Source organism: Yamadazyma tenuis, chromosome 2 (genome assembly GCF_029203305.1).
Source record: "Yamadazyma tenuis chromosome 2, complete sequence".
Taxonomy (NCBI): domain Eukaryota; kingdom Fungi; phylum Ascomycota; class Pichiomycetes; order Serinales; family Debaryomycetaceae; genus Yamadazyma; species Yamadazyma tenuis.
In genome coordinates, this window is record NC_089462.1 from 1843977 (window position 1) to 1867788 (window position 23812).

General features: G+C 46.2%; 10 protein-coding genes across 10 annotated transcripts; 7 read left to right on the top strand and 3 right to left on the bottom strand. All coding sequences in view use genetic code 12, as the record gives it.

The window, feature by feature from the left end:
* Positions 1-158: 158 nt before the first annotated feature.
* Positions 159-3203, top strand: PSN45_002211 (uncharacterized protein; the record flags this gene model as incomplete). Its single annotated transcript, XM_066157817.1, has 1 exon — positions 159-3203. The coding sequence occupies one exon, from the start codon at positions 159-161 to the stop codon at positions 3201-3203; it is 3045 nt and encodes a 1014-aa protein (XP_066013914.1).
* Positions 3204-3323: 120 nt separating this feature from the next.
* On the top strand, positions 3324-4061 carry PSN45_002212 (NAD(P)-dependent dehydrogenase; the record flags this gene model as incomplete). Its single annotated transcript, XM_006689204.2, has 1 exon — positions 3324-4061. The coding sequence occupies one exon, from the start codon at positions 3324-3326 to the stop codon at positions 4059-4061; it is 738 nt and encodes a 245-aa protein (XP_006689267.1).
* Positions 4062-6803: 2742 nt separating this feature from the next.
* Positions 6804-7379, top strand: PSN45_002213 (uncharacterized protein; the record flags this gene model as incomplete). Its single annotated transcript, XM_006690151.2, has 1 exon — positions 6804-7379. One exon carries the CDS (start codon positions 6804-6806, stop codon positions 7377-7379), a length of 576 nt encoding a protein of 191 aa, XP_006690214.2.
* A 103-nt stretch (positions 7380-7482) lies between these two features.
* Positions 7483-12967, top strand: HIR3 (Histone transcription regulator 3; the record flags this gene model as incomplete). The annotated part of the gene is made up of 2 exons (XM_006689203.2): positions 7483-7485; positions 7535-12967. The coding sequence occupies 2 exons, from the start codon at positions 7483-7485 to the stop codon at positions 12965-12967; spliced, it is 5436 nt and encodes a 1811-aa protein (XP_006689266.2).
* A 49-nt stretch (positions 12968-13016) lies between these two features.
* On the bottom strand, positions 13017-14822 carry PSN45_002215 (uncharacterized protein; the record flags this gene model as incomplete). The annotated part of the gene is made up of 1 exon (XM_006689202.1): positions 13017-14822. One exon carries the CDS (start codon positions 14820-14822, stop codon positions 13017-13019), a length of 1806 nt encoding a protein of 601 aa, XP_006689265.1.
* An 81-nt stretch (positions 14823-14903) lies between these two features.
* On the bottom strand, positions 14904-15842 carry PSN45_002216 (nudix-domain-containing protein 3; the record flags this gene model as incomplete). The annotated part of the gene is made up of 1 exon (XM_006689201.2): positions 14904-15842. One exon carries the CDS (start codon positions 15840-15842, stop codon positions 14904-14906), a length of 939 nt encoding a protein of 312 aa, XP_006689264.1.
* A 54-nt stretch (positions 15843-15896) lies between these two features.
* PSN45_002217 (uncharacterized protein) lies at positions 15897-19010 on the top strand (the record flags this gene model as incomplete). Its single annotated transcript, XM_066157818.1, has 1 exon — positions 15897-19010. One exon carries the CDS (start codon positions 15897-15899, stop codon positions 19008-19010), a length of 3114 nt encoding a protein of 1037 aa, XP_066013915.1.
* A 172-nt stretch (positions 19011-19182) lies between these two features.
* On the top strand, positions 19183-21438 carry PMT4 (Dolichyl-phosphate-mannose--protein mannosyltransferase 4; the record flags this gene model as incomplete). Its single annotated transcript, XM_006689199.1, has 1 exon — positions 19183-21438. The coding sequence occupies one exon, from the start codon at positions 19183-19185 to the stop codon at positions 21436-21438; it is 2256 nt and encodes a 751-aa protein (XP_006689262.1).
* A 63-nt stretch (positions 21439-21501) lies between these two features.
* Positions 21502-22674, top strand: PPX1 (Exopolyphosphatase; the record flags this gene model as incomplete). Its single annotated transcript, XM_006689198.1, has 1 exon — positions 21502-22674. One exon carries the CDS (start codon positions 21502-21504, stop codon positions 22672-22674), a length of 1173 nt encoding a protein of 390 aa, XP_006689261.1.
* A 2-nt stretch (positions 22675-22676) lies between these two features.
* On the bottom strand, positions 22677-23720 carry PSN45_002220 (HECT-type E3 ubiquitin transferase; the record flags this gene model as incomplete). The annotated part of the gene is made up of 1 exon (XM_006689197.2): positions 22677-23720. One exon carries the CDS (start codon positions 23718-23720, stop codon positions 22677-22679), a length of 1044 nt encoding a protein of 347 aa, XP_006689260.1.
* Between the last annotated feature and the right edge of the window lie 92 nt (positions 23721-23812).

The following is a 23812-nucleotide window of genomic DNA, read 5'->3' on the forward strand; positions in this document are numbered from 1 at the left end:
TGCCATCGTATTCGCTGAACCCACGGTAGTCGCTGTAGTTGGAGTGGGAGATGTGAAGTTGCACATCGGAGTAGGTGTCTCATATTGTTATCATTAGTGCAGCAGTAGAGGCCATCTCAAGTTCGCGATGCGCGAAACCTTTATCAGTGCCATGGCAGATGTCTAATGCTAACTACAATCTGTTACTACGACAGCACGTGACCGACTCCGAGGGTGAGGATGCTTCTACCCGCAAGCGCCGACGTGTGCGACGTACGCCCGAAGTTCTGGGGGCCGAATCGTCCTCGCTCGTTCCAAGTGAGTGTGTGGATTCAAATGTCTCGGATGACTCAGATGACTTTGAAGATGTGGAATTGGAGCCACGGGAAGCCAGCGCACACAAAAGCGATGGCAGTACTGAATACAGTGATGGAGATGTCCCCGACTACTCATTTCTTGACCGCCCTACCACTGGCCTTGAAGATACTTCTGAAAATATCACGATTGCTATAACGCGACAGGAACAACCCAAAAACAAGCGGAAAGTGGTTTTTGTGACCAAAGAAGAACGGCACCGACGCGTTCTAGTACACCAGTGGTGCATCATGGCGATGGTTGCCCACGGTGTGGTGCGGAATCGGTGGTGCAACCACCGTGAGTTTCTCGTCACTCTCCGCGAGTCAGTGTCATCTGATATTCTCGAAGAGCTCACAATAATACGACGCAACAACCGTGTTTCGACTGTCAATGCGGTACGCTTCACAGATGTGGTGCGCCTGTTGATGTTGAGCTATTCCGGCCGGTTCCGGGTGTCTCGCCTGGGGTTGGTCCGCAAAAACTGGAATGAGCTCGAGATTCCCCAGGCCAATACTGATAAGCACATGACCTTTTCCAAGTTTATGAACAGAGTACTGCACTTCCAAGGTTCCCGAGATGTGGGTGCACAGGGCTTTGTGGCCCTCTGTCGGTCTTTGGGGATGAAAGCACGTCTTGTGTTTTCTTTGCAGCCACCTGATTTTGGTGCAGTGACCGAGTTGCCAAAAATCCAGTGGAAGCACGCCGGTCCAGCTTCAACAGACAGTGGTAGAAAGGTGGTGAATTCAAAGCAGGCATTTCTTCAAAAATCAAACCCCTCGTCAACCCCGTCAAAAGTCGGCCACGTATTCCCATCTTCATCGTTTCCGCTTTTCTGGACCGAAGTATGGAATAAGTACAACAAAAAGTGGTTATGTGTGGACCCCATTGTCCTAACGGTGGTAGAGCGGCCACCCATGAGGAGAAAATCCAGTTTTGAACCTCCTATGGCCGATAAGACCAACAATCTTGTGTATGCAATTGCCTTTGATGCACAGGGAGGAGTGAAAGATGTGACGAGACGGTACGCCCAGCAATACAACTCTAAGACAGTCAAGAAACGTATCTCGAACAAGTCGGAGTCATATTTCGACTGGTATGCCGGAGTATTATCAGCATTTTCTCAAAGAAAGTCCCTTTCCAAGCTGGATATATTGGAATTGAAGGAATTCAGAGATAGAGACCTTGCTGAAGGAATGCCCAACAACGCCGCTGGGTTCAAGGACCACCCCATGTATGCTTTGGAGTCGCAACTTCGACAAAATGAGTATATTTATCCAATGGACGATACCACCAAGTGTGGAACCTTCAGGTTCAAGCTGACTCTGAAGAGTAAGCGGACCGAATTGGTGCCGGTTTTCAAGCGTTCAGCTGTTCACATTCTTCGGTCGCCCAAAGCCTGGCATTTGAGAGGACGAGTCTTGAGGATGGGGGTTCAGCCGTTGAAAATTAAACAGGCACCCAAAATACGAGGCCGTACACCTGACTACGACTCGGACGAAGATGGAGAAGAGGAAAGTATCACCAGATTGTATGCGGAGTTCCAAACCCAGTTGTACATTCCTCCCTCAATAATAGATGGGAAAATCGTCAAAAACGCATATGGAAACGTCGATATTTACGTACCCACGATGATTCCCGAGGGTGGGTACTTGTTCTCGGACAGTGACACTCGGCCCGTGAAGTTACTTGAACGGGCAGCACGAATTTTGGAAATTGACTACTCTAAGGCGATTGTTGCATTTGATTTTGGCAAAAAGGATCGAAAGCAGAGAGGTGTAGCAGTTGCCAGAGAAGGAGGTGTATTGGTAGCCACAGAATATAAGGAGGCCATGGAGTTGGTGGTGGAACAGTTGGAGGAAGATGAACAGGTGGAAAAGAAAAGACAAATAGAGATGAACTCGTTGAGGAATTGGAAGTTTTTCTTGACGAAGTTGAGGGTCATGAGACGGTTAGAGAAGAGACACGGCCAGATAGACGAAAGAGGCATAGTTGGTGATGGAGATAAAAAAATCAAAGATCAAGGTAGTGACAAGAAAGCCAAAGACAACGGCGGTAGCGATGCTGACGGTTCTGATTTTAGTGTTTACAGCGAAGATGAAGGGTCGGAGTATGAGGCCGGGGGGTTTGTGCCAACCGAGATGGTCGAGGATGGTGGTTTTGAGGAGGCTGTGGAAGGTGGTTTGGAGAGTAAGTTTGAGTATGATAGTGAAGACAACAAAGAAGATGGTGGGTTTGACAAAGAAGATACTGAAGAAGGTGGGTTTGACAAAGAAGATACCGAAGAAAGTGGGTTTGGCAAATATGGTGAGCCTGAAGAAGGTGAGTTCGACAAAGGACTAGAAGTATATTCTTTTCATGAGTCTGGTCCACTAGAATTATCTCTGGCAGTTCAAAAAGTTGACGAACTAAGCGATTGTGACAGTTCAGAGGATACCAGACCAGGCTTTGTACCAGGGAATCTTAGCCAGGAGCATGCTCAAGGTTTGAATTCTTCACTATATGAGTCTCTTACGTCTCTGAAGTCTCCCGAGATAATTGACCTTGAAACTGATCAAGCGCTTCTTGAAGCGCAAGGGTTTATCACCACTGCTGAAGGGGAACTCGCATACGATCCCGACACCCAAGAAGGCAGCGGTCAAGAGCTTGGTACACAAACTAGTGGTAATGCTGTAGATGAAGCCAATCGTCAAGAAATCAATATCCAGACCCGTCAAGATGCCCCAGAACCTTATCAAGAAATAGGCGAAGTCAGTAATGAAGAAATCAGCCGTCATCCTTCTTTCGAAGCCAGTGACCAGGAAATCAATGAGGCCACTGGAAACCCTTCTGAGGATGGATATGAGTTCGAATACAGTGATGATGAGTAGTCCAAGTACAATGGCGGCGAGTAGAGAGTTGCGATCTGTGCCTTGCGCGCCTCGGCTATAGTTACTTTTGCAGCCAGATGCGCACTTTCATTCCTCCTTCATCACCCTTATACTTTCAACATGCCCACCTACTTCATTGCTGGTGCCAACAGAGGCATTGGCTATAGCTACGTCAAGCTCCTCTCTGCCGACCCATCCAACTTGGTCATTGCCACCGTGCGTAACCACCATGACCAATCCTTGCAGGATCTCAAGCGGCCCAACTTGAAAGTCGTCCACGTCGATATGACCGATCCGTACGCCACTTTTGTGGAAGCGTTCCGGCCCATCGAGAAATGGGCACCAGATGGTGTTGATGTGATGATTCACAACGCGGCGGTTATCGGAAGCCCTTTGTTTGTGCCAATTGAACAATACGACGTTGACAAGTACCCCCACCTCTTGTCAGTCAATGTCGGGGGGCCTGCCAAAACGTATAAGGCGTTATATCCGTATATCTTCAAAGGAAAGCACCCCAAACGCATTGTGTTTATTTCGAGTCTCATGGGACAGTTTGGTTTGTCTATGCATGCAAATGCCTATGGGGCAGCCAAAGCCGGCCTCAACCATTTGGGTGTCCAGATCGCGGGACAGAATGCTACCGCCGACAACCAGTTGATCAGGGAGTCTGTGACAGTGTTGGTGCACCCGGGGGAGGTGGATACCGATGGGGCCGCGGAAGGTAAAACGCTTCTTGCACCAGATCAGTTTATTACTCCAGACCACTCGGCGAGTGAAACCTTAAAGCTTGTCGATCGGTTGACAGTTGCCGATTCGGGCAAGTTTTTTGTTTACAATGGACAAGAGATTCCATTTTAGGAGACAGTTTTTTAGTTGGATTGAGTTTATAGTGAATGGAACTTTGAGAAAGTGGCTGCAAACAGGTAGACAGCCATATGAAGTCTTTGGTCACCATAGTAATTTATGCATCTGACTACCGAGCTGGTGGGCCCTTAATTTCCATGTGGCTCCAGACGTTCACTTACAAGGAGGCTCACATATCATAAAAGTGCTCATCAGTAAACGTAGATACGGTTTGTGGACTGTACATCGACTATGTTTAGCAAGGTGCGAGCTTAAGGTCCGACACAAAGCGGCGCACTAGTCTCCCAATGGTACGTCGTAGTTTGCAGTTCTTTGTTTGCCGTGCAGAACATGCACTTGAATTGCGTCGCTGGGCCAAGCATAAGCGGCATGTGGTTTACTCCTGTACACAAACCCAGAGAACGGAAATTCTCGTATTCGGCGGCGGCATTTCCATAGCCAAATAAAGCAATCTGCCGCTAATCTAATATTAATGGGACACCTCTCTTAAATAATATCGCAACCGACTTTTAAAACTTCGCTCTGTTGCTTAGCTGTAAGGTCTTGAAATATTGGCGGGATCAGTGCAAATATTATTTTCACTTTTGTTTGATCAGTGGTGGAGGACGTGAATTTGTTTTCATTGTCTGAATTTTCCACGGTCTCTGTTCTTGATTTTAGCGCCTTATAACTAACTAGGTTTTCCTTCCTTCCAAAAAAATAAGTGGTGTGGAACGGGTGGAAAGCACTGCAGTATTTACTAAATGTTGGTACTATCCTTTTATTAAGCATAACAGACAAAACCCATAGAGTAATTACTCATTTTGTAAACCAGGTTGGTATCTGAAATTTGTAGAGATCAGACATCACTATTATCACTGCTGTCAGCACATAATGAGATTGTTAGCATTATATGTAAAAGTAAGGGAGATTCCGGAGCCGTATTATGCTTGAGGAAGCTACGTCTACTGAATACCACTGCAGTCAGTAATATATTCTTCGCTTCCTGAGCATAATCGGGTTCATATGCTAGATGGGTAAATGTTTCCTCGATCACAGGCTCAAAATCGCTACTAAACGATATTTTACGCTTCGCTTGCGGAACTAGTAGTAGGCGAATGAGACATCAATTTAGGGGAGGTTAAAGTAATTGGGGATCAGCCGTCAACGACAGTGGGACTTGGCAGTGCCGATCCCTCAAGTACCCGGTTGAAGTATCCGCCGGGGGATTCGCACTGGTGGGGGATGTTTGACTAAGGTTTCGGGCAACATAAAGTTTCGGGCAGTTCTGGCGAAGGTTTTCGTGCGAGGTAGGGATGTGCCGCGGTAACATCTGAGGACACCAACTGGGCATGCCGCCAAGCGCAATTACTGGCAAGTGCGACTACTGGCAAGTGCATGGCAGGTGCAAGCCACGCGCAATGACCAAAAGCCCTAGATGGAGCCAGATTCCGTTGCGCAAATCCTGGTGAATGCATCGCCTCAACCTTTCATAACCCCAGTTACAACCCCACCTTTCCTATCCACAAACACTTTTAATGCGCTTCATTGACTTTCCGTCCACCCACCCAAATTGAGCCGAATATTTGTCACAGCCCCTTATTGCGCTTACTCTCCGCAGGTTCGTATTTAATTGTTATACGAAATTGCAGGTTAAACGTGTTTTTTTCTTCTTTCAAACATCTCGCGTCTTCTTCTGCCTGAATTACATACTCTAGAACAAAAATTATTAACCTGCAATCTCATGGAAACGGGGATTCGCAGAGGCTATCTTAAATAAGCGACAGGAAGTGCATACGCACACCTGTAGCAACCGGATGTCGCATGGAGCTATAGCCGCAAAATAGTTTCCTCACCAATGCCTACAATCATTCGAACCTCATCTTCTGATGTCATAAGCTTTACAGTCGTTCTACCACCATGAACAAGAAGTCAAGTGGAGGTCTTTTTCCTTCAGGCTTTGGAACCAACTTACTCACAAGAGTGTTCGCCGATACAAGACAATGGTGGAATCAGTTCTGACCCAATTAGTATCCACAGAACCAAGGGCAAAAGGAACCACATTTTGGTCTTACTTTTCGAGTAAGACACCTGGTGACCGTCTTGCAGCCACACACCAGTCCTCGAACTCCGTAAATGAATACCATTTCTAAGAAATCAGCTCACTTTAGGGTTTCGACAGGAGTCTTCACTACGCGTCTGCTGGCCATCGCCTTATACCAATTGCCTTGTATAATCTAGGCAGTATCCGATTCATATGTCAGAGTCCCCGACATCACTCCGGGCCCGACATCCTCATAAGCCAGGGGTATTACTCACCCACCGCACCGGAACGAAAAAAACTCACCCAAGCGCAATTACGCACTTTCTTGTTCCGCTATTTAGCTATTTAACCCAGCCGTCACCTTCACAAAAATCATCTAGACGTTTTTTTCCCATCTTCACTGCCATACCACTGACTATTAGTAGTTAAATGCAGTTGCTATGTACAACGCCGTAGCTGAAAATGTCCTAGGAACCGTGGGAACTGTCTGCTGGTGTATCCAGCTCGTTCCCCAAATCATCCGCAACTTTAAGGTAAAGGACTGTACGGGCGTACCACCCATGATGATGTTCTTGTGGGCTGCCAGTGGCATTCCCTTCTCCATATACTTTATTGGAACCGATGGGTCCATCCCCCTCCGAATCCAGCCCCAACTTTTCACGTTTTTCTGCCTTATATCCTGGGCCCAAACCCTATACTATTCACCTATCCTGATGAATCGCACCCGGTTGGCAATCCTTATCAGCTTATTCGTGTTGGTGGGCGTGGGGCTTGAGACAGGTCTCATTGTCTGGCTCCGCCCGCTCTACCGTCGGGATATCAAGTATCCTATGCTCATTGTTGGGATCATAGCATCGGTACTTCTTGCAGTGGGACTTATCCCTCCGTACTTTGAGTTGGCCAAACGCCGGGGCCGTGTGGTGGGCATCAACTTTGTTTTTCTCAGTCTTGACTCCTTGGGGGCCCTTCTATCGATGTTGTCGGTGGTGGTGGGCACTTTTGATACCTTGAGCATTGTATTGTATGCCATTGTGCTTGGGTTGGAATTAGGTATTTTCTCGTCGCAGATCACGTGGTACTTTATTCTTGGAGGTCGCCGTGTGATAAAGCAGGAGCAGGCCGAAAAGCGCCGTCTCGAGGATGAGAAATCACTGACCAACGAAGACGATAACGATTACGAAACTAGTACCCATAACTCGACTGAGGGAGACGTCGACGTGGTGGACCTGTCACTTATGGGGATCGAGACCGTCGCCCCGTCTCCCGCCTCCAAGTCCGAGGCCGCTTGAGGCTCCCTAGCCCTTGTGCTCACCTTTGCATTCATGTATAGATTAATTTATATTTACATAATACGCTTTTCGCGACAAAAAAAACCTCACGTATATAAATCAGATGGTAAGTCCATACCGCCAACCCACAACCAATTGCCGTACTAACACCGCAGGCGTCGTTTCTACCGCTCAACCAGCTTGAGGACTCTACCGTCTCCAAGCAGGAGCATACACGTGAGCTCCAGGTGGAACAAGCGTTTAAGATATTCGAGGAAGCGTTGGACCTCCAGAAACAACAGTTTCTCAAACCGTGCTATTCCAACTACGAGAAGCTCTTCAAGTTGGACGTGGTGGCGAGCCACTACGATGAGGAGCCCGCCTATATCAAGGGCCTCCAGAACGGGGCCCGTGCCGACTCGGTGGACGAGTTGGCGTTGTTGTCGCCAAACCTCAAGTCGCTACGGTACTTGATTTTCAGAAATAGAGCCTTCCTCTACTTGGACATCCTTCGCTCGGGCGAGTCGGTGGCCAGTCCTGAGACATCGGGCCTCGATTCCCAGAAAATGCTTTTCTATACTTTGGTGGACGATATGGGAAATGCTCTTATCTATCAGGAAGCTGACAGTTTACTTATTGACACTCTCTACGAGGTCCTTGTATTCATGGGTTCGGCTAGACTTGCACGCTTCATCTTGGAGTACTCTCTCAGCAGCAAGGCTGAAAGCAACGATATACTCGGCCTCCTACCGTTGGATAAGGTGGCCGTCCGACACCACGAGCAATTGGTAGACCGCATCAACCAACGCCAGACCGGCTCTGGCTCGTTCACTAAGCATCAGCAGGCAATCGAAGACAAGTATCTGTTTTTGGCACCGTTGAGAGCAGACTTTCAGGCCCTGATAGACAAAGTATCCACTGCTCGAACCATGAACTGTAAGATTAAGATAAAAGGTGATGTGCTCAAATGGGAGCATGTCACTTCTTCGATCAACGAGATGCTCAAAGCTCATGAAGACAAATCTAGGATCGAGACCACCGTAAGGCTGAAGCTTAAGGACATTGACACTTATTGTTTCACTGCTAATAGTATTGAGATTCTTCACTTGGAGGTTCCGGAGATTTCGGACGAGGTGGACGATGCCGAGGAGGAATCTACTTCTGAAGGGGATGCTAGTAAACAGGTGGAGGAGGACCACATTCACGAACCCACAGACCTACAAGAAAGTGAAGCTGCTCCGAGCGAGGAGATCTCGACCGAAGTTGAGAAAGCTGCTGGAGAGTCTCCAGCCCTTGATCATGAAGGCGGTTCAGTTCCTCCTACGGACACAATAAACGAAACGCACGAGGAAGGAAATCCTGAAACCTCCAAGTCTACGCCAAAATCCATATCCAAAGGCATCCAGCGTGCATCCAAAAGACTCCAGAAATCCGAACTCGAATTCAGCTATTTGCCCAACTTGGATGTCACCCCGGCGATGTTTTCTGAAACAACTAGGTTTTTCAGCGACATTAATACCTTTCTCCTGAAGCTTAATGTGGGAGAACTGCTCTCTTTAGGAGACATTGCCTCTAAGTTTGTGGATCCTGGTGACATCACCAACTTCACCACCGATTTCATAGATGTTTTGGACTTGTATGAGCCTTCTATTCATGCTAAGGCATTAATGGAAGCATGGAGATTGAGGCAAAGCAGGCTCAAGGATACCACCGATCACGAAAACGAAAAATTGAAGCTTTTGGAAGTGTTGAAATCGTTCAGTTCGACCACAAAGTCATCTACGGAGCTCAACAATGGTTTTGATGAACAAGGTGATATATATTCTCCTGAAATAATTGCCGACTTCATCACTAAAGCCAATGACAAGAAATGCCATATAAACGATATCAAAATCTCCATATTAAGGTTTTTGATGGGAAACCAAAAAAATGGCTTGTGTCTTATATGTGACACACACTGGCTGGACAACCTCCTTCATGATGTCAAAGGATGGGTGAATCAATTGGAACTTCAGCTCTTACAAGAGTCTGAAAATGCCTTGAAACTCCCAACCACTCCCACCTTGCTAGACGAGTTGACCTTTTCCACCAGTGTATTTGAGCTACTTGTCGATACTTATGTGGACCAGAAAAGCAAAGTTGACCTCTTAATATCCCAAAATGCTGATCGGGGGTTCCAAAAATCGTTGAAAGCATCATTAAACACTCAGATATCTGTGGTTACCAAGCTTAAAAGTATCTTGGAGAGATGGATACTCCACCTTGAAGGTATTTTGTATATCTTGAAGGATTCTGTCTACACTACTCTTGTATCATTCAAATCATTTGTCAGGTTCCAATGGTCAATGGCTTATAAGGAGAGACTGGATAATGCTAACTTCCGACTCAGCAAGTTTTTAACAGCTAGGTTAAGTCAATTAAGTGAGCTCCTCGAATCAAAGCCAGGGTTTGATGTGGCTGTGAAGATGGCCAACTACAAATGTATCAAGGACATAAGCTCGAGGTCTATCTACTTATTGTCAAATACAATCACGGTAACAACGGTGTTCGCTAAGATTTTGTATGCCAAAGATGGAGACAATAACGAAGAAGCCATAAGCATTTTAGAGAGAACCTTAATTGGATCTGAGTATTTTAATGACGGGATTGATGGTGTTGATAGTTCTGCTATTTCCTCGGTGAAAGCCCTCTTGCAGGAATCAAGTACTGATATGAAGTTCAGCCTTTGGACCATCCTTTTCCTGTACTACAATTATTCTTCCAATTTAGAGCGGTTCCAATTCGGCTTTGAGAGAGTCTTAGAGTCAATCCTTATAGACCTCGATAGTGATACCTACAAAAAGGAAGAGATTGATAATAGGGCTTCGACCTTGTTGAAAATATTATCATTATTCGACGAATACTTAACCATGTTCTTGGACCATTTGTCTAAAAACGCATGGAAGCTAACATACAATTCAGATAAAATGTCCTCCTACAAAGAGACCTTAAAGAGACTATTGGTTGTATTTCAACTCCTATACATGTTCAGTCTTCATGAAGAGGCTGCCTTGATAACATCCAAGAAGATCACCTTATACGAAAAGTCCCGTATGGCATATAACAAGTTTAAAGGTTTTATCATGAGACTTACAACTGCGATTGTTTTGTACTATGATTTGTTGGTTAAAGGCGATTATACTGCCAGAATAGCTGACATCAGCTTGGATCTATTATCTTTGTTTCATGATCAGTTGGGTAATAGAAGGCTCTGTGATTCTGGGGACGGGATATTCCTTTTGTTTTACCAAGATGTTATTCTCCAGTCTGATTCCACCAATCGTCAAAGTGATATCCTCCAACTTTTGTCTTGTAGACACCATTGGAACATTTCTTCGAATAACTTCACTCCTGTGAATCATGACACGTCTGCTGCTACTCAATTGAATAAGGATTCTGCGTTCAGCATTTCCAAGTTGGTATTACCGCTTTGTTTATCGAGACAACCCATTGTCAATCCCCCTAAAGGAGACTTGAAGTCGATTATCGACGAGTTCTACGAAGTGATAGGGGACCCAATCTTTGAGACGTTGAGTCCATTGGACCAAAATAACAATATTTTGAGTCATGTTTTGGATGACACTGTTGTAAGTGGTGCATTGGTCAAGGAATGCTTTTACGGGCTTAGAAAAATCAATTTTTTGCTGCCAGGGAAAAGCGAGTTGACGGAAATTGCCCAAGGGGGATTGTATTATCTACAAGGCTTGTTGGTGTTCTCATCTTACAAGGTAAGGAAGAAGTCAATGCAAGGCCGGTCCCTTGAACTTGAAAATGTCATCAAGCTTTTGAAGAATGACCTTGTATACGCAAGCAACCGTGTGGAAAGCTGGTTACTCCTCGGTCAAGCGTATGGATTCCTTGTAGAAGATGACCTTATTTGGACTCCTGATAAACTCACTGCCATGGAAAAGAAAATCGCTACGGCTAATCTCCAAAGAAAGTCATTAATCTGTTACCTAATGGCTATCAACTTCTCAAAAGAAGCACCACCTAATAACTTAAAGGCAATTATTGGTGAGTTAATGTCTAGTTTTGCCATAGAGATGTTCAATGCCTGCATGATTCCCATGTTGATGATGGCTTTCAAAGTCACGGCAAATCCCAAATTTGTTCATACTCGGGACGAAAACAAATTTGTGACAGTTCAGGACAACCCTCCCATTAGAAGATCATTTTGTTTCAAGATTATTCAGCAAAGTTTGCATTTGGCCATCAAATCCAATTCACAAGACTGGATCAATTATTACTACCTTTCCAAAGTTCAAGGAAAGCTTAAGTTGCCGATGGAAATGATCATGGAAACACTCATCGATGCTTGTCATCACTCTTCCAACGTGTCGACTCCTGAGCTTATACTCGAACCCCACTATAGGATCTGTTCGGTGGCATTTAAGGCTATCAAAAGGAACCAGCTCCTTCCAAAATCAGCGGTGGAGTACCTCCTTAAAGACTCGTTGTTTAAAGAGATACAAGCTCCTTCTTTCGAAACAGACAACCAAAAGCGAGAAGGGTATGAATTTGTTGTCGAGTGTTTGAAGAAGATCGCTCAAACTGACAGAAAACGGTGGCATCATAAGTATCACTATAGATTGGCCAAGATATACTTCGAGGAGCTTGATAACATCAAAGCAGCCATTGAAGAAATGTCGATCATAGTGTCCCTCAAAGCCACTAGTAAGACGTTGGTGCTGATTTGGAAACCAGACATTGAAAGACCAGGAAAGCATTTTTACTACACTTCGCAGTATGTGTTGTTGTACATTGACCTTTTATATGCCGACAAAAACTTGGTGGGGCTATTTGCAATGGTTCCTCGGTTAAGGAGGTCTAGTACCATCATGGTGTCGTTGTTTGCTACCTGGGAAAAGCTCTGCTCCGTCATCTGTAAGCTTGTTCGTTACTTGTACGACGTCAAAGAGACCTTCACCGAAAGCTTTTTGCACACCCCCATTCACCTTTTCTTTAACCATGTCCAGCAAATTAACATGAACTTGAAGGGCAAGGAATTACCCGAATCACTTCAACCAGCTCTTTGTCTTTTAAATGTGTTGAACGAGTTGAAGAAACTCAACAGTGGTTTTGGTCCTACATCCTTAATTGACGACACGATTGTTGCGGTCTTCGTTAACGTATATTATCAGATACAAGCGGATACGGCTGTTACACTGCAAGTGGAATCCCCCAAGGGAAATAAGAGACTTGCTAAGAAAGACATCTTCCCATGTGTGTCTGATATCCTCAAGAACTGCAAAAGAGAGGTGGATGCTCTTGTTAAGAACAGCCCCGACTTACTCAACGAGTTTGCTCTTAAGAAACAACAGGAGTTTGACCAGAGGGATCTCGAGAAGCAGAATACACCAGTTCCACAAAAAGTGGCCATCATCGTAACTCCTCCCACCGCCGATATCAATCCTGAGGACGTGCAATTGAGCTCACAGTCGGTGGAATATCATTCTGCTCCCAGTGCACCTGCTACACCCACACCGGTACCAGTACCAGTACAGAGCCCACTCAAGAGACTTGTGGAGCAAGACGAACCTGATGAACCCAAAAAACCCCGGGTGGTTTGACTTTCCTCTCATATCTATTAAGTAATAGACTCTAATATAAACTGCATCATTACCAAGAAGGCTCGAACAAGTCGTTATCGATTTGCTCTTCAAGCTCGTTAATACTCCGCACAAGCTCGGTTTGGTGGCTTTCGACAGTATTCTGTTCTCTTTTATCTGATTGCACCAAACTGAAGCAGTAGAGGTTTTGTCCTTCTCTAACTTGGAGTTTGCAGTCGAGCAACTTTTTCACCTTTAGAATAGCATGCAAGTCCAGGGTATCAGAAATGAGTCTCTGTAAATCCAGTTCCCCGATGACACTGGAGCCGGTACTAGCGACGAAAAACTTCAACTTCAAGAGCTCAAACAACCGGGACACTGTAATAAGTACCTGGTAGAAGTGGTGGACACCAGGATACTTACTGGGATCACACGATTGGACTAGAGTGCTGAAACTTGTGGGATTCGATTCATTGATAGAGAATATGTTGATGAGGGTGTTGAGCTTGCCTCTTTTCAAATGTTGTAGCCACTTGAGCACCGCTATGTGTCTTGCCTTGTATGAGCCATTAGTTATTATTGAAGAAAGACACTGAAATTTCAGAGCCTCGTGAAGTTCAGGGACGGGTGTGGCTGTACTCCCACCCTTGAGGGCTCTCACGCGTGGTGCCGAGTTGAGTCCGGACGTGCTTTGCTTTCGAATGCTACTGGTAAGATGGTCTGCCAAACTCTTCAGAAACACCTCCATCTCCTCCACTAATAGGGGCGGAACACTCACGGCTTCTTCTAAGCGTTGGACCATCAACATCGAGTTCAATACAAACATTAACGAGATCTCATGTCTCTCATTATACCTCATCATCACCTGGTCACAGTCGATCTCTCTTTCACTGGAAACCTGTTCCTGATAAAGCCTGCGAATCCGAGGATCATAAGAGTTGGCCTCCAACCCGTTGGACGGCTGCTTCTCCAAGCTTGGGATCACCGAGTAGTCGCTACTGGGTAAGGCCAAGAGACAATTGAAGTATATGTCTGCCTGGTGAGTATAGTCATCATCAATACACGATAAGTCCTCGACTGCCAACCACACAAAGTTGAACGCAACGTACTTATAGTAGTCGACGATGTCTCTATACTCCACCTTGGCGAACTTACGTATCTCCGACACGAGAGTTGGTGATATGACAGTTAAAAGAGTTTCCAACGTCTTTGAGTTTCCTGTGGTGTAAATAGCCTTCAAGCACCTCACCAACGTTCCAAACACAAGTCCCAAGCACTGGCCCTTCCAGGGCCGTTCCAACACGCCCTCAAACAAATTGGCGGTGATCCCAGTACCTTGCTTCAAGAGCAACTGGTAATTGCTAATCGACCCGCAGTCCACCGCAAGGTTGTACTCGCTTACCTCAAACACATTCACCAACATCCTCAGCAACTCCAACGCAAACGCTGCGTGCTCGCGAGCTATGGCCACAGCCCGCTCGCCATATATGCGGTCGGAAACACATCGCAACACAAACTCATTAGTATCCACATACACTTGTCCCATCTTAAGCCGTATTCTCTCTGCCGACAGGCCATACTTTAAAACAGCATCTTCCAACAACACCCGCAACTTGCACACCAGCAAAAGCACTTCTGCCACCACGGCTGTCCAGGTGACAACGTTGCCATGCACTGGGACCACTTGAACGGTAGATACCACCGAGTACAACCTGTGTTTGGCGGTGTCAAGAGCATCCCAAACCTGGTCCACACTGACACAGGAGTCTAGTAATTCATCTATTTGGAACTCCTGGGACACCGCATACCGCACCTGGGCCGCATACGTGTCGACCTGGGCCCGGACTTCGCTATCGCTTTCAAAGGTGAGGTTCATGGTGGGTTTTGATGGAAACGGCAGATCAAATTTGGCGCGACTTTCTAAATAGCTGCAAAATAACATACATAATTATGATTATCACATCGTTGGGAACGGAATACTTCGATGGCTGCGTGAGACTATGGCAAGGTAGTTGGGCTCTGTGGCAGGAGTCACTATCCCGTGACGTATTAAGAAGTCGATGAGTACTAACCCACAATTGGGCTTGAATTCTCCGTTTCCCATCCGCTCAAGAATCTCGTCTATATCCATGAGGCGAAAGTCCTCTGCCTCACCATCCTGGGGCGCTGGTACCACCGTCGTCTCGTCTTCAAACTCCATGTCATACACGTACTCCACCTCTGGCTGCACTCGGTCAATGAGTCTTCCCTTGGGGTGGTACAAATACAGCACCACCCCGACACTCTTGGTGTGGTTTTCGACGTACTGGGCCGGGATTCCCGCCTCCTCAAAGCACTCTTTCACCACCGTTTCCCAAAGCCCGTACGGATGGCCCAATCCCCCTGCCACCGTGTTGTCCAACATGCCTGGGTATGTGGGTTTGGTAGAAGACCTACGTGGAATCCACATCTTCAACTTCCCATTGGCCGAGTTGACGGGTGATATGTATCCATTTATGTGCACGCCGTAGGTCACGACGCCAATGAGCACGGAAAATGCCCGTTCCACGATGAAATACGGAACATTGGTGGGGTTGTAAACCGTATAGAACTCATCTCTCCACCCGTTCTTCAAATCAGCCTCGAAGAACGGTACTTGTTTCCAGCGGGCCGCCACATCTCCAAACAACTGGTTACGCTTGTCGAAGGTGTCGTACGATGTATCTATGGTAATGGTCATGGTGAGAGCGTCGACCACAAACCCGGTTTCACTGGCAAAATATCTCGCAATTGCAGGCGATACGTACCCAAGGATGCTTTTGTGGTCGTGGGCCACAAGAGAGTAGAACCCGCCAGCGCCTTGCCCGTACACAAACCCATCCACCTCTTCTATCACCGAGAGCAACGAGGTAACCATTTTGGCATATAAACATTATGCGCGCGCCCTTGGCATCTTCTCATCTCCAGACCCATGTCAGGCTCCTCTAGACAGCTATTACGAGACCTCAGCGCGGTGCTCGACTCGTGGGAGCTGGGCATCGCCGATTATCTGAACCGCATCAAGACGTCCGACTTGTTTCGGTCCATCACCGCCTTCCATGACAAGCATAACACCCTCCAGGCCATTCAACTGTCAACCAATCTCCACAACAAACTTCATGAGTTCCACACCAATTACATCGGCCCCAACGCCGACCTCCCGCGAGAAATCCTCTTTGTCGAAATTCTCACCGAGATCCTGCCGGTTTTAAGCAAAGAAGAGGCTGAAGTGTGGTTAAAGACGTATTTGCGTCCTGCCGTCGACAGTGCAAACTTTGATTTGGAGTTTGTGCTGAAGTGCAGATATTTCATCATCAAGCTCGCCGACTGTCAGCCATACGAGGACCAGGCGTTGAGAGAAAGACGCTTGGATATCGCTGTGGCGGTCATCAACCGTGTGTTTGATCTCTATCTAGGCCCTGACCCACAAGTGCTAGAATTTATTGGGTTACTGGTGCGAGACGAAGACAAGAATACCCAGGAGTTCTCCGAGCGTTTGAGGTTTGTCAAGCGCAACAGTATGGAGATTCTCTACAACTTTGCCTTGGTGCATCCTACCACGTTTGGAGACATTGCCAACTCCCGTTTTATCATTGCCCATTACAGATTGGCGGTTCTTGCACTTCTCAGTATGGTGTTAAACTCCCGATCCTCGAACCTCCATGCGTTGGCAAACACGGATCTTTTTGCCAACTTGTTCAAGTGCTTGCTGTTTGACTTTAGTGAAGAAGTGCTTGCGTCGGGGTTGTCGTTATTGGTGATGTTTGTGCCTTTGGTGAGTGATCGCATGGGGGAGTACGTTTCGGACTTGATGATCATCTACACCCGAGTGGTGATTTGGTACAGCTTTTCTATCTCCATTGGAGAACGAGCAGCCATCCTCAAGGAGCAGTATTCTCGAGCCAAGCAGGGCTGGGATATGGCTCTACCCACCGGGGAAGAGTCCAAGACCATATTGGACTCCAGTTACCTTGTAACGATTATCTACGGGTTTTTTCCATACTCGTTGAGCTTATTTGCTGACTCACCGCTTAGGTACCTTCAAGAAAATCCTCCCAAGTTTGTAGAAGGCCAGTTTCTATTGGTGATTAACGACCTCATTACATCCAACATTCTGCCTAAAGAGGAAACTGTTCTCAACTACATCGCTCTGTTCACCAAAAGTTATCTCAAATCGTTCATTTTGCACCCAAACTTTTTGAAAATGGATAGGCTTTCAGTGGAGTACGAGAAAAGAAACCCCACGAGGTGGTTGATTGAAGATAAGCAAGACGACTCTCTTGGGGTCGAGGAAATCATGTTGGGGTGTTTGGCGTTGAATCCGGTTTTGGGGTTCTTTGTACCCGATGCCATAAGTCCCAGCATGGTGGATGTTCGGTTGGAAGATGAACCCAAAACCAAGCTTAATGGTGATGGTTCTGCTCCCATGTCGCGAGCTTCGTCCATCGGAAGTCCGCTTTATTTCAACTTCAGTAACCAGTCTCTTATCCCAAACTTGCTGCTCAGCTCGTTGAACCGTAAGATGTCTGTTATTCCAACCAACCTTGCAATTGAGGGTAAGAAACAGGGAGAAATCAACTTCAAAGAAATCAACTATGATGGTGAGAAACCCGTTGAAAATGCCTCAGGACGAGATAGGCAAGGGAGTGATCCACTCCACAATTTGTTTTCCACCCACGAGAAACTCTATAATCCAAAATCTAGTGATTCTACCGATACTCAGTCGGTACGGACATTAGATGTGCACTCTTTGTTGGGGGATAAGGTCAAGACTTCCCGGACCCAATCGTGTGTAGCATCCGTGGACTCCAGCAAAGAAACTGTTTTTAGCTCGGGAGGTTCATTGCACAATATGCCCGAAGGAGAGCTCAAAAAGAATGCCTCTGGAACAATTGTGGACTTCTATCAGAGAGAGCTCCTTTTGATGAAGAATGAAATTGAGTTTTCCAGTTACATGAAGCATTTAAATAAGTTTCAGTATATCAAGCTCAAGTTGCAGATGAACCGAATGAGAAAAGAAGGAGAACTCCCAAGTAGCTCAAGAGAGTATATGAATACCAAATTGAAATACGAAGGACTTCTTGAGGAGCGAAATACTCTCCGGGAGTCATATAATGACTTGAAAGAGGCCTTAGAGCTGAGTTTGAAGAACCTGAAGCGAGAAAGAGACTTTTTGGTATCCAAATTTTCGAACCTTGATGCCTCCAACTCCGAGACTTGCAAACATCTCAAACATATTGAAGCCACAAACCATGAGCTCATGGTTCAAGTAGATGAGCTTACAAAACAGGTGTTGCCCGCTAAGGATGAAGAGATCTTCAACTTACACAACCAGTTCAAAGACCTCACCACCGAATACTCGATCCTCGAAAAGGAAATGGAGAACTTGACTATTCAACACAACAGCTCTATGAACAATGGCCACGACGACCTGCCACATAAGGTCAACCATGTCGAAAAAGAGATACATGACTTGAAAACGGAGATTTTGCAGCTAAGTGAGAAAAATGAGTTTCTTGTGCAACAACTCGAGAAGCTCAAGTCCAAGAACACGGACTTGCAACGGCAGCATGACACGCGGATATTGGCCAACAAGAAGGAGGTAGCATACCAAGTCAATGCCCTCAGCAGCCAGTATGAGAAAAAAATACAGGAACTTTTTGCAACCATTCTCAAATACGAAACATTGGTGGAAGACAAAAATTTAAAAATCGCCCAGTTGTCGTCGTCTCGGCCCATCTCTATCCCTGGATCCGTCAGTATGGTCAGTGATACTAGAGGATCTCAGTCCCATCCTTCAGCCATTCCTACCACTAACGGTCAGCAACAAGGAAATCCTATGGATGTCTACACATTCAACAACCGCAACAACTCGAGCTCGTCCAGCGAGTCGCTCGGTACGTCGGCCCAGTTGCCATTCAACACTCCTCCTCTCCGTACGCCTGTTACAATGGATGGAAAGGGCTATTTCCCCACCACTAACCAGAATGCACCGATTATCAAGGGCAGAGGAGGGTACCAAAAGCGATCGAAAAAACATATGTAAAATAGTGTATAGTAATGAGTAACGACTACTTCCGATATACTCGTAGGAGTCCGTAATCACAACTTTGTGGACGTTTCGATCGGCTGTGCAAATGCTTTGTGTTCACAAACGTCGCGAAATTTTCAACACGTAGCGCGATTTTTCAAGTTTTCCACTGGAATCCACTACTAACATGTCCTCTGTGAAGAAGAAAACCAGCAGCAAAAAAGCAGTGGTGGCCGATAAAAAGGCTGATGTACTGCAGTCGTCTGAAGCTCAGCAGTATGTGGCCAAAGATACGGATCTCAGGTATTATTGGGGCTTGACCATCGTCACGGTGCTAGCAGCTTTCACCAGATTCGTGATGATTGACTTACCTCCTAAGGTGGTGTTTGACGAGGTGCACTTCGGAAAGTTCGCATCCTACTACTTGGAGAGAACGTATTTCTTCGACTTGCACCCTCCATTCGCCAAGTTGTTGATTGCGTTTGTGGGATGGTTGGTTGGTTACGACGGTAAGTTCAAGTTCGAGAACATCAACGACGACTACGTCACATACAACGTGCCATACGTGGCGTACCGGTCGCTCATCGCTCTTCAGGGTACTGCCATTGTCCCGGTGATGTACTGGACCATGAAGACATTGGGGTACTCTGCCAGTGCCTGTTTGTTGTCGAGTATGATTGTTTGTTTCGATAATGCACACATCATCGACTCGAGATTGATTTTGTTGGACGCCATGTTGAACTTGGCGGTGGCCTTGACGATGCTTGCATATGCTAAGTTCTCCACGTACCGTACCCAGCCGTTCACCAGGATCTGGTGGATCTGGTTGAACTTGACGGGGGTTGCGTTATCATTGGTCATTTCCACCAAGTATGTGGGGGTTTTGACGTATGTCACCATTGGAATCGCCGTGGTGCACGAGTTGTGGATTTTATTAGACTACCAGAGAGGTTTGACGTTGACTGAGTTTAGCAAGCACTTTGTGGCCCGGTTCTACTCATTAATAGTGTTCCCCTTCATTCTCTACTTGTTCTGGTTCTGGGTGCATTTCGCCGTCTTGAACAGATCGGGCCCGGGGGATACTTTCATGTCATCTGAATTCCAGGAATCGTTGGTGGAGTCACCTTTGGCCAAGTTCAGCAAGCCAGTGAACTTTTACGACATTGTTACCATCAAGCACAAGGAAACAGAGGCTTTCTTGCACTCGCACAAAGCCGATTACCCTTTGCGGTACGAAGACGGAAGAATCTCCTCCAACTCCCAGCAGGTCACGGCTGTGAAGGCCACTGAAGGTGAAGATTCCATTTTGAACGACGTCAACAACCATTGGGAAATCGTCCCCATCGACCCCAAGTTCGATAAAGGCGTTACTGTGTTTACCAACGATATCATCAGGTTGAAGCACGTTGGTACTGGGGGGTATATGTTGGCACACGATGTGGCTTCACCTTTGAAGTCCACCAATGAAGAATTCACCATTACTTACGATGAAGAGCCCTACAGCCGTGCCTACAACGAGAGTTTGTTCAGATTGAGACTTGCTCAAGGTGGGTCTGGTGCCAACAAAAACAGGAAAAAGTTGGTGAAAACCAAGGCTACTCCCGTGAGACTTATTCATGTCGACACGGTGGTATCGATGTGGACCCATGACGATGAAGTGTTGCCCGAATGGGGTTTTGGACACCAAGAGGTCAGTGGTAACAAGAAGAATACCGACCCTTCCAACGCCTGGTTCTTTGACACCATTGTTAACTTGAATGCCAATGACTCTAGAAGCACTTACATTCCCAAGAAGGTCAAGCCCTTGCCGTTCTTGAAGAAATGGTTTGAATTGCAATTCTTGATGTTCCACCACAACAACAAGTTGTCTTCTGAGCACCCATTTGCATCTCAACCAAACTCCTGGCCCTTGGCGGTTTCCGGAGTATCTTTCTGGAATGACAACGAAAACAAAAAGCAGATCTTCTTCACTGGTAACGTGGTGGGCTTCTGGTTTGAGGTGTGTTGCTTGGCGGTCTATCTCGGATTGTTGTTGGCAGATCAGGTGACCCGCCGCAGAAACATCCACTTATTGAACAAGAAGGCCCAATCAAGATTGTACAATACATTGGGTTTCCTCTTCATTGGATGGTGTGCTCACTATTTACCCTTCTTCTTGATGAACAGACAGAAGTTCTTACACCATTACTTGCCTGCGCATTTGATTGCAGCATTGTTTTCCGGTGGCTTGGCTGAGTTTGTGTGTTCCAACAACCGAATCCAGTCTTCGTCTCCAATTGGAGTGAACAAGCACAGGTTCACCGCATTGGTCTTCGTGGTATGTGCGGGCTTGGTATGGTTCTATTACTTCTTCTTGCCAATATCTTACGGTCACATCTCATTGCCTCCTGAAGAAATCAGAAAAAGACAGTGGTTAGACATGAAATTACATTACTCTAAATAGTTTGTTTTAGAACACCGTTATTGAATTTTGCAGCTGCGCGCGTTTTACTCAAATCGACTCTATATGTCTGTCAAAGCGTTCTTACAAGTGGTGAAGAAACATATCGGCAGCTCGTCGTTGGAACCTCTTCGGTTCGTTACCGGTAACCAGTCAGCTGATCTTGACTCGGTCATCAGTGCCATCGGCTACTCATATTTGAACTATAAGTATGACTCCACTGTGTTCATCCCCCTCATCAACATCCCTAGACAAGACTTTAGTCTCAGAAGAGACATAAAGTTGGTGTTGGAAACCAACGCCATCACCGAGGACTTGCTCTACTTCATCGAAGACTTCAAGAATATCGCTGGTTCTCGGTCACAGACTGAGATTACGTTGGTAGACCATTGCAATCTCCAAGGAGAATCGTTGATTGAATACTTCCACAACCACCAGATCAAAGTAACAGGTATCATTGACCACCACGCGGACGAGAACGTCTTCTTGGATGCCAACCCTCGTACTATAAAGACGTGTGGGTCGTGCTCTTCGCTTGTATTCAACCACTGGAGCAGCAAGTTTGAAAACCTTGACGTCTTCAAACAGAACTCGGGTGAAATCGTCAAGTTGTTCACTGCTCCGTTGTTGATCGACACAAACAACATGTCGGACAAGGTGGAAGAAGATGACCGGGTGGCGTTGCAGTTGTACAAGCAAGTCTTGCAACAGGAAGTGACTTTGGCATCTTTCGACGAGCATTTCACCAATTACCACCAAACCATCAAAAGGGCTAAAAAGAACTTGGACGGCTTCAAGGTCGACCAGGTATTGAGAAAAGACTACAAACAGTTTAAATTTGGTGGTATCAACATCGGGTTCAGCTCCATAGGAAAATCTGCCGAATGGTTGTTCAAGAGTTACTCCAATGAGGAGATTTTGAGTGGACTCAACAATGTCATTGATTTCTTCCACTTGGACATGGTCATCGCCACCCCCTCGTACACCGACAAACAGAACCAGTATAGAAGAGAGTTTATCGTGGCATATCCCGAGACCAGCCAATTTGAAGAACTTGGTACCCTTGAACCAAGATGTTCTACATTAGCACTCGACAAAAATGTCTACAATGTCGAAAGTTTTGAAGCCAAACTCGACGAGTTGAACAAGTCCATCACCGTTAGAGTGTGGAATCAGACCAACCTAGCAGCTTCCCGAAAACAAATCGTCCCAGCCGTTAAAGATATATTAGATAAGTAAACCTACTTATATAACCCCAAATAACTAATTTTATAATTCATGACACTGCTATCCTCCTTGACCGCAAGGGTCCTGCTATCTTGTGGTACGAGTTGGTTGATGGTATCCAACTCACGTATGAAATCCTCAAATACTCCAGTCTCCGTCACCACTATCTCATCGTCAAAAATTCGGTGGTCTTGCTCAGCTTTTTTGCAATATAGTATCTTCGAGGCATTCACCAAGTGGATACCTTCGAGAGCCACGTCGATGCCGATGTTGAAGATCCACACGATGTAGTCGTGAACTAGGACCTTTCTGACTGCCTGCGAGTTGATCTTATCTAGGAGAAGATTATATATGCACAAGTACGGCGAGTAGGTCTCGACAGTATCAGCAAATGCTAATTGAAGATTCCACTTGAACAACTTGAGGCTCTTGTTTTCATCCACTTCGCCCAATCTACCTCCACAGACACACCTCACCGTGTTCTGGTGTACTACAACCTCTATCTCGTTATTCACCAATATGTAGTTATTTCCAATGAGGATGGAGGTAGGCAGAGGTTTCAAGTTCCCGTTGTAGTTCTTGGTGGTGGTGAAATCCTTGCCAGAAACCGGCTTGTGGCAGTGCCAGAAGTCCATCATTTCAGCCCACAAGTCCGACGGCATGTCACTGAACTTATTAAACTGGTGGGAGTTTATCACGTCTCTGGCACAGTGAGCACACCGAAACCTGAACATATTCTGGTTGAGGTTATTTTTGGGAGTACGAAGAAGGTCTTTGCACGACCACGGTTGCACTTCCAAGAGGCTCATGAAGTTGTTGTGCAGGTGGTAGGACTTGAGTTTGAACGATAGCACTAACGAATGTCCTGATTTCTTGCAGCTTGTGAGCGTAAGCTCATCGGACTCCACCGGCAATTTGAGCAGAGATTTGACCAACAAAGACTCCACCTGGAGATTATTATTGTTGATAGCAATGCGAGTGATGCTTTTCACATCTTCATCGAAGTCTAATACTGTGGAAACACAGTTTAGTCTGGGGAGGTACTCGCACACATACATGAATATTTATTCGCGAATGCGATGCTCTATAAATTCCTAAAAAATCATCACTGAGTGCATGTTGTTAGAACCAGTAGGGAGGTTCGGCGGGA